The 15978-nt window shown below is 41.2% G+C and overlaps 1 protein-coding gene across 2 annotated transcripts in view; it reads left to right on the top strand.

The window, feature by feature from the left end:
• Positions 1-15978, top strand: part of HELB (DNA helicase B) — a 45154-nt gene extending 29176 nt beyond the window's left edge. The window contains exons 12-13 of one of the 2 annotated variants that reach the window (XM_061130626.1): positions 2944-3438; positions 10825-15978. In XM_061130626.1, the coding sequence (XP_060986609.1) occupies positions 2944-3438; positions 10825-10929 (600 nt within the window). In that variant the 3' untranslated portion in view covers positions 10930-15978. The remainder of the gene's footprint in view (positions 1-2943; positions 3439-10824) is intronic. The other variant, XM_061130635.1, reaches the window with a different exon arrangement.

The raw sequence follows: 15978 nt of genomic DNA, 5'->3' as shown, positions 1-15978 counted from the left end.
CAAATAGTGAAGGGTTTTTATTATTACTGGGTGGAGGTTGGAGTAGATACCTTGGAATTTTTTTCCCATTGAATATGGCTCTTATTTCATGGTTGAAATAATAATGTCTCTTACCTCTGAGAAAATCTGTGATTGTTGTCTTGTGTCAGCATACTTTGTTCTTCAAGTTCAGTTCAACAAATATGTAGTGTGTCAGACTCTTTTCTGTGTGGGGAAGAAGATAGAAACAGATGCAACTGTAAAAAAAAAAAACAAGTAAACTATGCATTACATGAGAAGGTGGTAAATGCTGTGGAAAAAGGTGAGGATGAGCTGTTGGTGTGATTCTGAATAGGTGGTCAGGGTGGGCCTCACTAAGAAGATGGCATTTGAGCAAAGACTTGAAGGAAATACCGGAGTTGAGCCTTGTGAATATCTGGGAGAAGAACATTCTAAGTGGAAAGAATAGCAAAGGCCAGAGTGCTAAGAGGGGAGGCTGGCTGGCAGGTTTGAGAAACGGGAACATCAAGGAAGGCAGTGTGGGAGAGTGACAGGAGAGGAGATCAGAGGCGTGTGGGCCAGCTCACTTCCCGGGCCTTCTAGGGCTGTGTTAATCCAATGTGGTAGCCACGTCTAGTCCACCACCTGTTTTGGTAGATAGATTTTTATTTGAACAAAGTCCTGCATTCATTTACATGTTGCTTATGGCTGCTCTGGAGAAGGAAATGGCAACCCACTCCAGTATTCTTGCCTGGAGAATCCCAGGGACAGAGGAGCCTGGTGGGCTGCCATCTATGGGGTCACACAGAGTCGGACACGACTGGAGTGACTTAGCAGCAGTAGCAGTGTGGCTGCTCTTATTCTGCAAGGAAGAGCTGAGTGGTTGCCATAGAGACCATCTGGTTTGCAAAGCCTAAGATACTGATACTTTGACCCTTCACAGAAAAAGTTTTTGACCCCTACCTACCCTAAGCTCTATGTAGACACTCAGATTCTAGGTCCATAAAATCTTGAAGGGTATTAATGATTTGTGTCTCTTTGTACAAGTTGTTGAGTTGCAGAACAAATTTAGAGAAATAAATAAAACTTGCCTCCTTTAAGAAGTTTGGCAGAGGTTAATGACTTGAGGAAGATTTAAAGACACGGAGGTCAATGAGGTGAAGATAGGTGCCCATGTCCCGCTTTCGGAGCACACCTTTGGCTGCAATTTAATTTTTATCCTCGTTCATTCAGTGAGACACCGGATGAAGAACAGTGAGCGAGACAGACGTGATCCTGCCTTCATAGAACTTACAGTCCAGTGAGAAGTACAGTTAAGGCAGTTGGTGACAGTCCAGTCTGGTAAAAATCCTGTGATGGTGGAAGTACGTGATTCCGGAAAGTGTGTGATGGTGCAGTTGATCTGGGGGTCAGATGGAGGCCAGGGGATGGGGGCACAGGCAGGACCACAAGGAAGCTTTTGTGCTGGATGGAGCCTGACATGTGGGAAGGGAAGAAGGGAACAGGGCCAAGGCTGGCTCTTGAAGGGCTGTAGGAGCCACATTAAGGAGTTAGGACTTTTTTGAGAGCCCAGGGAGCCATTAATGGGTTTTAGGCAAAATCTGATGTGGCTGGGTTTGCATTTGACAGATGTGGCTGCTGGGAGGACAGTGTATTGCAGTGAATGTGGGTACAGGGAGATCGATTACAAGGCTATTAAACTTTTCTCAGACTTATAGGGTGCTTAACAACTCAGTTAAGTTTAGGTAGACATTTACCTGTTTAGGAAAACACAATATAAAGTCCAAGGGCAGGGTGTTGGTGCTCTATATCTGGCAAATGTATTTAGCTTTTGTAGAAATGAGTATCATTTAATTTCATTTCTGAGATTCAGCAGCATTAGAAGGAAACGTTTATTGAACTTTTATGATCTGAAGTGTTGATTCAAACTCTCTGTGTCCAGGAAGGTGGAAGTGTTTGGTGTGTACAGGGTTTGTTTTTAAGTGCAAATCTGTGTTTTCTACATGCTTCATCCTGTTCTTTGTCCACAATTCCTCTTTCAGCAGAGGAATGTGGGAGCATTGGGAGAGAGAATGGTTCCAACCCTTTCTTGGTCTACATTGGCACTGAAAACATAGGGATTAAGGATAGTCACAGTTTGATATTGTTTTCTTGAAACTGTTTTCCCACAGTTACTTGGTGACATTGGGCATTTTTTTTTGGCCTATGCAGTTCTTGGTTTGCTAAACCCCGAAATCAAAGGTTTGTCATTCTGTTCTGTTTATCTTGATAAACATATCAATAATACATGGTTCAACATCAGAAAAATACGGAAAGTGGAAGAAAAAAAATCATCCATAGGTTTAATAGACTGGTTAAATTTTTGGTAGAATTTTCTTCCTGTTTTGCGATTTATCTTGTTTTTGTTACATATTTGTGTTCACCTTGTATTTTTTAGATCAGAATAATTTTATTTTGTGTTACGTGGTTGTGATCATCTTTATACATATGTCTCCAGTTTTTAAAAATTTTTGTTATATTGTAAAGCATCTTTGATATTTGCAACATATATAGATACTTGATGTAGAAAAACAAGTATGTTCACCTATATTTATTTATCTGTTGTCCTGTTCCTGGATATTTCCGGTGTGTGCTTTTGCTATATAAGTAACATACATAAAGCCCATACAACCATTTCAAACCCTGTTATTAGGGAAGCTTTAGCACTGCATGCAGCTTGAAGTTTATTGCTGGGTTTCTATAAACCAGTTGTGGGTCTCTGACACCTAAACTTGGCAGCGTAGTTAGAAAATGGCAACTCTGGGATAATGAATAAAATGGAACACCTCAGGGAGATTCACGTGAATACTCTGGCCGGGCTGAATGTGCTTGAGAGCACTTGGAGGGCGTGTCTCCTTTGTAGACTGTGCAGGAAGGGAACCGTGGTGCAGCAGTAAGAGTGCCGCGTGCGTTCTTTCCTCCCAGGGGTCGGAGGAGGAGACGGTCGTGTACGTGGTGGGGAAGGCGGGCCGCCAGCACTGGCAGCACGTGTACACCGCCGTGACCCGGGGCCGCCGCCGAGTGTACGTCATCGCAGAAGAGTCTCAGCTTCGGAATGCCATCACGAGAAAGAGCGTTCCTAGGAAAACTCGTTTAAAACATTTTCTGCAAAACAAACTTTCCGGGAGCTCTACATCCCCAGCAGAGTTTGCATCCTCGTCAAAGAGCCCTGAGGACAGCAGGAGACCCAGCACGCAGCCATCAGCATCTCCGCTGTCCGCAGTCACGGCTGACACGGTGACAGATGATAGCCCTGGAAGCCAGGACTCTGTGGCTGATGACACGCTGCTCGCCTTTGCTGAAGGATGGGAATTATCTTCATATGATGAAGTGGATGCAGCTGAGAGTCCGTCACAACTGAGAGGGTCCAAAAGAACATGTTGCTTGAATGATGCTGAAAGTCCAAGCAAAATTCTTATGGTAGGACTGATATTCAGGTTTTATTTAAATATTGCTGGCCTCAGCGTGCTTATAAATGACTGTGTATTTTTTATTACTTACTGCTACATAGTGCTGCAGGACTTAAAAAACAACTGTTCCCCTCCCCTCTGTCAGATTTCCATTCTACTTCTATATCCAGTTGAATCTTAGCTTGATCTTGGTTGGAGGTTTCTCCCTCTGCTTGAGGCTGGCACTCTGGATAGTGTTGATGGATTGATGAGTGAGGATGGCATGCCAGGAGGGTCTTCTTAATCTTCCATCACCTTCTTTGCTCATCTCCCTCATCACCTTCCCCTCTCTTCCATAGGTGTGGTCTCACTTTTTTCCTCACAGCTCCATTGAAGTGGCTGGTCCCAGTCATCATCTTGCCAACTTCAGAGGTCTTTTCTTAGGTCTCATTCTGGACTTTCCCCTGACAGTCAGTATTTTTAACTGCAGTTGCTATTTCCATGTTTCCTTCTCTTGGTTTCAGTGTTCCCTGGTTTGATGCTTCCCCTCTGTCTCTGGCTCATCTTCCCTTCATTTCTTCACTCCTTTTCTTCTCCTTCTCGGACCAGAGACATCTTTCCAAGGTTCAGTTCTCTTTTCCCTTGAGAACTGATCTTGTTCTCAGTTTTAGCTGTAATCTGTGCATTAGTGATTTGTTCAGCAAATAGTTTTCAGCTGTCAACTACATTCCAGGCACTGGAAATTCATGCCTAGGTGGCCCGTGGTGGAGATGGACAGGCTGTGGAAGAAACTTGGTGTTTCAGGAAACGTTTCACCAAGTTAAGTGTTTCACTGAACGCTGTTAATGCTGAAGAGGAGGTGATGAACCACCTCCTTCTGCTGCTGCTGAGTCGCTTCAGTCGTGTCCGACTCTGTGCGACCCCGTAGACGGCAGCCCACCAGGCTCCCCCGTCCTTGGGATTCTCCAGGCAAGAACACTGGAGTGGGTTGCCATTTCCTTCTCCAGTGCATGAAAGTGAAAAATGAAAGTGAAGTCACTCAGTCGTGTCCGACTCTTAGCGACCCCACGGACTGCAGTCTACTAGGCTCCTCCGTCCATGGGGTTTTCCAGGCAAGAGCACTGGAGTGGGGTGCCATTGCCTTCTCTGGATAGACCCTACACCTTGTTACCAAATTCACCCCCTAAGTGCTAAGCTCACCCCTGTGTTCAGAAGCCTTCAGTGGCTCCTTAGGACCTGCTGCGTAAATTTCAGGTGCTGTAGCTCAGCCACTTGAGGCTTTTCTCTGTTTGAGTCCATCTTTCCCAGCATCATTTCTTTTCCCACTATTCCTTTTTTTGGCTTGTTTTTTTGCTTTTATTTTTGTCACTCTAGTCTCTTCATTCACCACATTTAACCAAACTTATTCATGTCTCTCCCTTTTGGTTTTTGTTCTGCAACTTGGCTTGGATGCCTCCTTCTCTCTGCACCCCCTCATTCAGCATTTAGAAAAGTAAAAAATGGTAGCTCTTCTGTTGGTCACTGATCTAAGTGATCTAGAGGGAAAAAAACAGGTTCCTGGCTTCATGGCCATCACATTGTACCATTTGTTCAAAGGCAACCCATACCAGAGAAAATAAAGTTTCCAGATTAAGAAGGATCCTATAAAGAAAGTACAGGTGATGAGGTAGGCAGTGGTCAGTAGAAGTTAATGGGGCAGGAGGTGGTCCTGGGCCATGATGGTGTGCTGAGTCCTCTCTGAGGAGGTGATGTTTGAGCTGAGCACTAAAGGACGCAAATAAGCCAGCCAGGTGGGGCTCCAAGGAAGAGGGTCCCAGGCAGAGGGTGTAGAAGATGCCAGGCCTGAAAAGGAATGACCTCATTAGAAGAGGAAGAGAGAGACCTGTGTGCCTAGTGAGTGAGAAAGACAGAATATGTAAAGTTAAAGAGATAGGCAGAACCACAGAAGGCAGCTAGGATTTTATTCTACCTGCAGTGGGAATCCATTGCTGGGCTTTTAGGAAAGGTGTAATATTATCTAATGTATGGTTGACAACCATCCCTCCAGCTGCTGTGGAGAGTGACCTGTGGAAAGGAAGGTGGAAGCAAGAAGACCAGCCATCCCAGGGAGAGCAGTGAAAGAGCAGGGAAGGGGATGGAAAGCGGTCAGATTCTTTTTTTTCCTTTAATTTGGCTATGCCATATGGTATGTGGGATCTCAGCTCCCTGAGCAGGGAACAGACTGTGGCCCCTGCATTGGAAGTGTGTTGAGTCTTAACCATTGGACTGCTCGGGAAGTCCCCAGTGGTTGGAGTCTTTTTTTTTTTTGGCAGCTGAAAAAGTATATCCAGAGAAGATACATTTATTATTTTTTTTCCCATTTATTTTTATTAGTTGGAGGCTAATTACTTTATGATATTGTAGTGGTTTTTGCCATCCATTGACATGAATCAGCCATGGATTTACATGTATTCCCCATCCCGATTCCCCCTCCCACCTCCCTCTGGTTGGAGTGTTGATACCCATTGAAGATGGGGTCTGTCTGACTTGATTGGATGTGAGGGGGTAAAACAAACAGTAACCCAGGATGATTCCTGATTTCTGCCTGAAGCAACTTGGTGAATTGTAGTGCTGTTTGTTGAGATAGGAAAGACATGAGGAGAACTGGGTTTGGGGAAATGAAGGGATCTCTTTCCACATGTTGTGTTTAGGTTATCAATTAGATGATTAGATGTATATGTGGATTTATTGGGAAAGGCAGTGGTTGGTAGAGAAGTTTAGAGCCTCAGGGTAGGTTAGGAAAGTTGTTCGGTCATTAAGTCACGTCTGACTCTTTTGCAGCCCCATAGACTGTAGCCCGCCAGGCTCCTCTATCCATGGGATCTCCCAGGCAAGAATACCGGAGTGGGTTGCTCTTTTCCTTCTCCAGGCGACCCTTCTGACCCAGGGATCGAACCCATGTCTTCTGCATTGGCAGGTGGATTCTTGACCACTGAGCCACCAGGAAAGCCCAAAATGTCCAGTTAGGCGTCATGAGCATATAATGGTGGGCTAATTTGAGGAGATGCCACAGGTAAAAGAGGAGACCTTAAGGCTTTTTTTTTGGCGGGGGGATACTCCTAACTTTCAGAGATCTGGCGGAGGAGGAGGAACTGGCAAAGGAGACTGAAAAGAAGTGTGAGTGAGAGAGAAGGAAGACTGAAGTGGTGGGGAGGGGACGAGAGCCTGCCTAGAGTGACTTGGTCAGGGATGAGGAGGTGAGGGCCTAAAGAGAAAAGTGGAGGCAGGGTTCTAGGAGAAGGTCGCTACGAAGAGAGGCAGAGAGAGAGTGTTGTGTGTGGATGGAGGACTCATGGTCAAGGAAGGATTTACTGGTTTATTTATTTTAGAGGGATGCCTTATTTTAAGGCATCCTGGGGTATTAATGGAATGGTTCGATGGAAAACAAGAAATTCATGATTGAGAGAGAGGGAGATCATTGCAGGAATGGAGTCCCGAAGTGGGTGAGATGAGGACAGTCCATCAGACTGTCCCTCAGGGCATGAGCAGATAGGATTGGGAACAGGGGATCCTTCTTCCATTGCACTTGAAGGGAAGGAGTGCCGTCCATCGTTGGGTTGTGTGGAGGGAAGATGAAGTAGTTCTTGTCGGGCTGCCTTCTCTTTTCCTAGCAGAATCCAGCTCCGTTTCCAGTTTGTCCTAAAGTGGTTGGGCAGCACAGTACGCCTTCTTTGCTGCAGTTGAAGCCGCCCTGCTTGACCCTTGAGGACAGCATTTGCATCACGATTGCTGATCACATGATAACACTTTAAAAATGCATAGCAATTAAAATATAAGCTGAGTATGGCAGTGAAGCCGCTTTAAAAAAAAAGAAATCAGACCTCCAGGGTATTGTTCTTTCACATTCATGCTCAAAGTCATATTTGTTCTTGTAGTGCTCCCTCCTCACTTTAAGAATTCCTGAGAATCACTTTTAGAGACAGTGAAAGATCCTTTGGAATGTTTATAAGGGAAGCAAACTTCTACTGAGACCTCTTTTGGTTTTTAGAAATAATCCAAAATCATTTGTATCCTAGTTTTAGAAGTTAGATGATTCAAGTCGGTGATGCTGTTTTGAGTAAAAAAGATGGGATTGTAAATTACCTCCAAATGTAGTTCTTACACAGGCTTAAGAATTGCTTTATGTGCCAGTAGCAGACTTGTTAAGGGTGAGTCTTTAGGCTTCCAACATGGTGACAATTATAAGAAGGGGCTGCTGTGGGAACTCAGAGGAGAAAATGTTAATGTAACCTGCCTTTACCAGGCTGAGCTCTAAAGGAAACTTCTCTACTTCTGAACCCACATGGATGTGAGATCTTCAAAAATTCTCTAATGGGGTGCCCCACGAAAGGCTCTCTAAGGCATATTAGACAACAACAGGTATGGAATAGCATGGGTGTAACATGGCATACAAATGAGAAGTTGAGCTGAGGACACTTGGGAAAGAGACCAGGCTCTTCTAAAGAGATTGTATGTTCTGCTGATTGCAGTGGAGAGCACTGGAAAGCATTTTAAAAGCTCTGTGATTTGAAATTTATGAAGCTGACTTTGCAGTTCAGTGGATGTGGTTAGGGAGAGACTAGGGACTAAGTTCCCGGCAAAAAGATTATTTCAGTAGGTTGGGCAAAATGACTAGGCTCTAAAGAGGTAGTAGAGATGCTAAGGGATAGAGTCAGTGGACATAATGGACAGTTGTATGTAAGGTTGAACCTGAGGATGATTGCTAGGCTTCTGCCTTGGACATCCGGGTGGCTCCAAGTAACATTAACCAGAACTGGGAAAAGAGGCCAAAGGACAGGTTTTGTGCGGAAAGTGATGAAAGTGGACATAGCAGAAAAAAAGATTTTTTTCCTTCTTCTTCAAAGTAGTAAGATCACTGCTGATACTGTTTCATGCAGTGTGCATGCTCAGTCGCTAAGTTGTGTCCAACTCTTCACAACCCCATGGACTGTATCCTGCCAGGCTCCTCTGTCCCTGGGATTTTCCAGGCAAGAATACTGGAGTGGGTTGCCATTTCCTTTTCCAGGGAGTCTTCCTCACCCAGGGATCAAACCCAAGTCTCCTGGGTCTCCAGCTTTGGCGGGTAGATTCATTACCACTGAGCCACCTGGGAAACTTGTGTTTCATTCTGTACTCAAGATCGACTTGGCTGAGATTGAATTTCCATCTCAGCTAAAAATACTTAAAAAAAAAAAAAAAAAAAGAATTAACTGTGTTACCTCTTACAGAGACCCTGGGATAAATAAAGCTTTTGACCTGCAGCAGAAAACAGGCAATTCCAAGGAAAGAATCTTTTTCTAAAAGTGTCTGCTTTTTATTTCTTAGCACCAACGTGGGAGGGAGGAATTACGGTTTGTATGATGGTGTAAAGAGAAATTGGCAGCACTGTTTATCTTCAGTTTTGAGCTTGCCAAAGCTTTTAAGCTGTGGCGGAGGCTGGCGTCACCAAAGGTCTGTGAACACGAAGAGTAGGGGCTGCCCAGCGCTGGCTGTTAGCCACGCACAGTGGTACCAGCAGAGCTGTCCACTTGAAAAGGATCTGTTTCTCACATGCTTTGCCAGAAGTATGTGGCATTTGCAAGAATCCCTAGAAACAAGGAAACTAGAATTCAGGACTGATAAATTAAGGACGTCTGTGTTTTATAATAATACACTTTCAGGTGCATCGAGATGTGTCATTTGTAAAAGATCAAATTCAATGACAAGGGCTGCCCACATTCTCATCCTTCATATTCACATTGCTATATGAAAGCCAAGTCTTTAAATTCTACACATACCAATGACTGAAATGCCCGAGCCCCTCCCTCCTAGATGAAAATCTTTGCTTTTCCATCGATTCATAGCTTTGAGTTTTGAAAAGAGTCTTCAAAGAAAATGTTGACCTGTGCTTTTTTTTTTTTTCCCCCTTCTTTTGCCTAGCTTTCCACCACTGAACAAAAAAGGTGGGGGGACAAAAATGAACCTTAAAATAAAAACATATGTGTAAAATACTGCTAAATTTTATCTGTTTAAAGCATTGATTTCCAGAATTTTTTTAAAGCAAATGACATTTTCACTTAAAAAAAAAAAGGAAAGATATCATATAGTCTCTGAATAAAGATAGTGCTTCTATTACTCAGGGTTCCTTAGAGAAACAGAACCAATAGCGTGTGTGTCTATATCTAATCTGTCTAATCTATCTTTTGGGATTTATTTTAAGGAGTTGGCTTATGCCATTGTGAGGGCTGGTGATGGAAGAGTCCAAAATGTGCAGGTAGGCTGGCTGAGAGGATACTCAGAGAAGAGTTAATTTCATGGTGCTCTACTGCAGAATTCCTTCTTCCTTCGGGGAGGTCAATTTTTTCTGTTCAGGCTTTCAGTTGATTGGATAAAGCCCACCTATATACACCTTGGAGGGTAACCCATTTTACTCAGTCTACTGATTTAACTCTTAGTCTCAAGTTAAAAATACTTCCCCAGAAACATGTAGAACAGTATTTGACCAAATATTCGGGTTAGCCACATCAACACATAAAATTAATTATCTCTAAACTTAACAGATTTAGCAAGATGAATGATGAATTGAATTTTATTTTTCTCTTTCTCTGTGGTGGTGAATCTTTTTCGTGACTGTACTGGTCCATTGACCAGTGCTTGGGAATACTAATAGTACCAAGAGTGCACTCATGTAGTTGGAGTGTTTCAACTTAACCACACCTATGGCTGGCATCATGGACGGGCATCCTGGGCAGTTGGTCATACAGGGCTTCCTGCTTAGAAGGAACCCTATGCTTGCAATGTTCTCTGCTTGTCATCTTGAAATTCTTAATTTTTGAACAAGGGGCCCACATTTTAATTTTTTAAATTATGTATTTATTTGGCCATGTCTTCATTGCTGTGTGCGAGCTTTCTCTAGTTGTGGCAAGCAGGGCTACTCCGTGTTGCCATGTTTGGGCTTCTCATTGTGCTGACTTCTCTTGCTGCAGACCACAGGCTCTGGGCACACAGGCTTCAGTAATTGTGGCTCACAGGCATAGTTGCCCTGTGGCATCTCCCCAGACCATAGATCGAACCCGTGTCCTCTGCATTGGCAGGTGGATTCCCATCCACTATACTACCAGGGAAGTCTGCCCACATTTTACTTCTGCACTGCCAAATTATGGAATGGACCCTGTCCACACTCTTAGAAGTTAGATATATGTACTTATTCAGCAAACAGTCACTTCTGTATGCCAGTCCTGGAGGTGGGGACTGGGGTGTTCACAGTGAGCCTAAGCAGAATGACAGCTGGTTGTTCAGGTATGCTCAAGAAGTGGGAAAATGTATGACGTTCCTGAGAAGCAGTCAGAGGGGGTAGAAGTACATGGGGTAGACCAACTACGTTTCTATAAAACTCACATTATTTTTATTGTTCCAACAGGTGGAAGAATCATCTCCACAAGTGTCTTCTAAGCTTCGGAATTTGAGACTAAATAGTTTAACCCCCAGGCAACTTTTCAAATCCGCAAATAAGCAAGAAACTTAGTTTTAGTTCAGATTGCTCAAAATAATTGTCTGTTTTTTTCCATTCAATACAAAATGAAATCATGGCTTCGAAGGATTCAGACAAAAGAGGACGGTTTGTTAACGAGTTCTATTTTAAGGTATTTGTATTAGCAGCGGTTTTAAATTTATTCATCAAAGAAAATCTTAATGATATTGACATCTGTCATCAGAACTGGTAGCACTGGTCATATTTGAGGGGAAAATATGTTATATATGTATTTTTAAAAACTCTGAACTTTCCTATTCAGTTGCTCAATTGTGTCTGACTCTTTGCAGCCCCATGGACTATATATCTTGCTAGGCTCTTCTGCCCATGGAATTTTAAAAGTGTTTTAAAATTGTTTTATTTTTAGAATAATGCCTTATTAAATTCCATCATCATTGTGGGTGATCTTTGCTAATGGGTTGAAGCAATGGTAAAGATAAACTAATTCCATCTCTTAAATTATTAACACATATTCTAGGGTATTTTGTGTACTGTAAACTGGTCACCTCTCAAGGTTGCCACTTGCTCCATCACTGCTGCCTGGGTCTCCTAGGTACATTTTCCTGGAAATTCCTTCTGAGCAGGGATTTCATTGGTTTTTGTTTAATTTAAGATATAATGTGCATCATGTTGGTTTAATACTTCTATATTGCAATACTACCACTGTAGCATTAACTTGTCTATCATGTCACACAATTATCATTTCTTATTGTTTTAAAAATTTTCCACTTTGAAAATATTTTTTCTCTCAGAGTGATTCAATTTTTTTTTTTGAGAGTTTTCTATATTTCCCTTCTCCAATGGAATTATACAATATATGGTCCCTTGTTACTGACTTCTTTGACTTAGAATAATGTTTTCAGACTTCATGCACATTGTAACTATATCCTTTGTGTACTGAAGGAAAAACTGGTGGTGTGTATTGATGTCATATTTGCAGGTGAGACCATGCTGGTCTGAGCTGATACTGTGAGATCAGGAACCTTGGCTGAATTTTTGCAAGTGGCTCTAGTAGCGCTGCTAATAAGCCTTCTTGCTTTTAGTAGTGCAGTGAGGCAAATCCCTTCATTTCTTTTTATTACCAAATATTCCATTGCTTGGATATGGTACATTGAATTTATCCATTCATTAGTGGATGGATATTTGGGTTGTTTCCTCTATTTGGCTATCATAAATAACGTTGTGTACAAGTTTTTGTACAGGTATATATGTTCATTTCTTTTAAGTATATACCTTGTTGTGAAATTGCTGGGTCACATGGTAGCTCTGTTTAGCTTTTTGAGGAACTGCTAGACTTTTTCAAAGCAGCTGTACCATTGTCTGTTGACACCAGCAGGGTGTGAGGGTTCCAGTTTCTTCATTCTCTCCAACATTCATTAGTACCTGACTTTTTAATTGGAGCCATCCTAGTAGATATGGAGTGACATATCATTATGGTTTTGATTTGCATTTCCCTTATGACTAATGATGTGGATCATCTTTCCATGTGCTTACTGGCCATGTGTATGTCTTTTTCAGGGATGTCTGTTCAGATCCTTTGTCCACTTACAGTTTTGGGTTATTTTTCTTTTTATTATCTAGTATGAGTTCTTTATATATTCTGTATACCAGTATCTTATTAGAAACATTATTTGCAAAATTTCCCCCATTTTGTAGATCTTATTTTCACTTTATGGTATCCTTTGAAACACAGTTTTTAACTGTGATAATGTCTAATGTATGTATTTTTGTTGTTGTTATTATTTGTGTTTTTGGTGCTATACCTGAGAAACCATTGCTTATCCTTTATGAAGACTTCTGTTTTTTCATCTAAGAGTTAAATAGTTCTAGGTCTTACATTTAACTCTGATTCATTTTGAGTTAATTTTTTTTGTATGGTGGAGTAAGAGCCCACCATTAAAAAAAAAATGTGTTTCTTGTAAGTCTTTTTTTAATCTGTTTTGTCTGATACAAGTATTGCTACTCTGACTGTTTCTTCGTTTTTCCATTTGGATGGCATGTCTTTTCCCACCCTCTCACTTCCAGTCTGTATGTGACTTTTGATCTAAAGTGAGTCTCTTGTAGGCAGCATATATACAGGTCTTGTTTTTGTAACCATTCGGGCAGTCTGTGTCTTCTGATGGAGCATTTAGTCCCCTTACACTTAAGAAAAGTATTGATGTGTATGTTTTGTTACTCTTCTGTTAGTTGTTTCAGATTTGTTTTAGTAGGTCTCTTTTTTCTCCTTGTTTTCTTATGACTTGATGATTATTTTTAGTGTTATTTTGGACTGCTTTTTCTTTTTTTGTGTGTATATCTAGTATCGATTTTTGGTTTGCTGTTACCATAAGATTTTCATATAGCAGTCTGTATATAACTGTGATTGTTTTAGGTGACTGATCTCATTTCAAATGCATTTTAAATACTCCTTGCATTTGTACTCTCCTCTCCTCATGATTACTGTTTTTGATACCATATTTTACATCTGATTGTTTTTTGTGTCCTTTAACTGCTTGTTATAGATACGGGTCATATTACTGTTTTTATCTTTTAATATCTCTACTAGTTTTGTGTGTGGATAATTACCTACCATTACTGTATATTTGCCTTTACTGATAAATTGTTTCCTTCCATAATTTTCTTGTTTCTGGTTGTGGCCTTTTCTGCCTAGAGAAGTTCCATTAACATTTGTAGTGAAGCTAGTTTTGTTGGGGCTGAATTTTTTTAGCTTTTGCTTGTCTGTGAAGTTTTTCATTTGTCCATCAAATCTCAGCGAAAACCTTGCTGGGTAGGGTATTCTTGGTTGTAGCTTCTTCCCTTTTATCACTTTACATATATTGTACTACTCCCTTCCAGTCTGCAGTTTCTGCTGAAAAAATCAGCTTACAGGCTTATGGGAATTCCCCTGTATATTATTTGTTGCTTTTCCCTTCCTGCTTTTAGTATTCACTCTATAATTTTTGGCATTTTTGATTACAATGTGTCTTGGCGGATTTGGTTCTCTTTGGGTTAATCCTGAATGAAGCTTTGTGTTTCCTGGATATGGGTTGACTATTTCCTTCCCCAGGTTAGGAAGGTTTTCAGCTTTTATCTCTTCAAACATTTTCTTAGGTCCTTTCTCTCTTCTTCTTCTGGCACCCCTATAATGCAAATATTAATGTGTTTAATGTTGTCCCAGAGGTGTCTTAAAGTGTCCTTGTTTTTTTTTCTTTTTTCTGGACAGCGGCAGTGACCACTACTGTCTTCCAGCTCACTGATACACTCTTCTGTATCATTTAGCCTATCATTGATTCTTTGTAGTGTGTGTGATCCTGGTATGTGTGAGATTTTGCGTGTGCCCTTTGAGAGTGACGTCTCTATTTCCCAGTCCTGTGAAGCTTCTGCAGTTCCAGCCTTGTTGTTTAGCTGCTAAGTCGTGTCTGACTTTTGCGATTCCATGGACTGTAGCCTGCCAGGCTCTTCTGTTCATGGGATTTCCAAGGCAAGAATACTGGAGTGGGTTGCCATTTCCTTCCCCAGGGGATCTTTCTGACTCAGGGATTGAAACCGTGTCTCTTGAATAGGCAGGCGGATTCTTTACCGCTGAACCACCAGGGAAGCCCTCAGTACCGGCCTGCTGGCCTTCAAAGCCAAATGCTCTGGGGGCTTGTCTTCCCAGTGCTGGAGCCCTGGGCTGGGGACCCTTATGTGGGGGATCAGAACTCTCATTCTTGTGAGAGAACCTCTGCGTGATAATTATTCTCCAGTTCATGGGTCACTCACCAGGGGGATGTGTGATTTGATTAGATTGCAGATCCTCTCCTCCTTTCTTGTTATGGTCCCTTCTGATCTTTTCTGGTAGGTTCTAGTCTTTTTCATCAATGGTTGTTCTGCAAATCGTTGGAACTTTGGTGCTTGTGAGAGAAGGTGCGTGCAGGGTCTTTTACTCTGCTATCTTCCACACCTACTCTGGTACTTTCATTAAATTTATTCCTATTTTATTTTTGATCCTATGAGACTATAATTATTTTCTTAATTTAGTTTTGTTCATTAATACTATATAGAAATTCAGTTGATTTTTATATATTGATCTTGTATCTTGCAACCTTGCTAAAACTCATTTATTTGAATAGGTTTTTTTTTAGCAGATTCCTTAAGATTTTGGTATATACAAGATTCTGTCATCTGCAAGTAGAGTTTGTTTTACTTCCTTTCCAATTTAGTTGCCTTTTGTTTCATTTCCTGGTTATGCTGCCCTGGCTAGAACCTCTGGTACCCTGTTAAGAAGTGGCAAGAAAGGACATCCTGACTTGTTCCTGTGAATTTACAAAGCCTGCTAGGCAATTTGCAAAAATGAAAATGTTAAGACTATAAGGTATAGTTTTCTTTTTTTTAATATGTAAATTTTAATCATGCTAATAGTTTTTGAAAATATATTTTATGGAATACATACAGTGTTCTCAGGGGGTAGATATGATCCTTAAGTTAGACTCAAGACCAAGCTTTGTCACCTAATATAAATGTTATCATTAGTCTTAGAGGTGTTCCTGTTCTTTCAGCATTTTTACATGTGTGTCATCATTTTTACATATGTGTCACACCTCTCCTCATGAAAGTATTGGAATGTAGATATGACCTTCAGTATCACAGGTGGGAAGACTGACTCAAAAAGTAAATTTCATACCCCCAGTGAGTATCAGAGCTGGAATTCAAACCCAGATCAAATATCAAAACCATAGCTCTTCTCTTTCACGCTGCTTTTCAAGTTTATGGCAAAATCTTCCTCCTTTAGAAAATTATGCAACCATTAGTATTGTGTAGGGCTCAGTAGAGAACACTAAAATATATCCAAAGCACCAAAAAAAAAGGTCTTTTTTTTTTTTTCTTTTTTTGGCTTTTTAAAATCACTGTTTATTCCATTTGGTAGAGGGTTTTTTATTCCCATACAAATATTTGCAACAATTTTGAATTCCCCAAAACCATACATAGACGATAAATACCATGCTATTAAAGTATTAAATTTGTACAAAAATACTTTACAGTTTAATACTTGTTTGTTACAAATAAAAATACATATTTAAGTGA

This window comes from Dama dama, chromosome 3, assembly GCF_033118175.1.
Source record: "Dama dama isolate Ldn47 chromosome 3, ASM3311817v1, whole genome shotgun sequence".
In the NCBI taxonomy this organism is placed as follows: Eukaryota; Metazoa; Chordata; class Mammalia; order Artiodactyla; family Cervidae; genus Dama; species Dama dama.
Note: the sequence above shows the minus strand (reverse complement) of the source record. Positions and strands in the feature narration are given on the sequence as shown.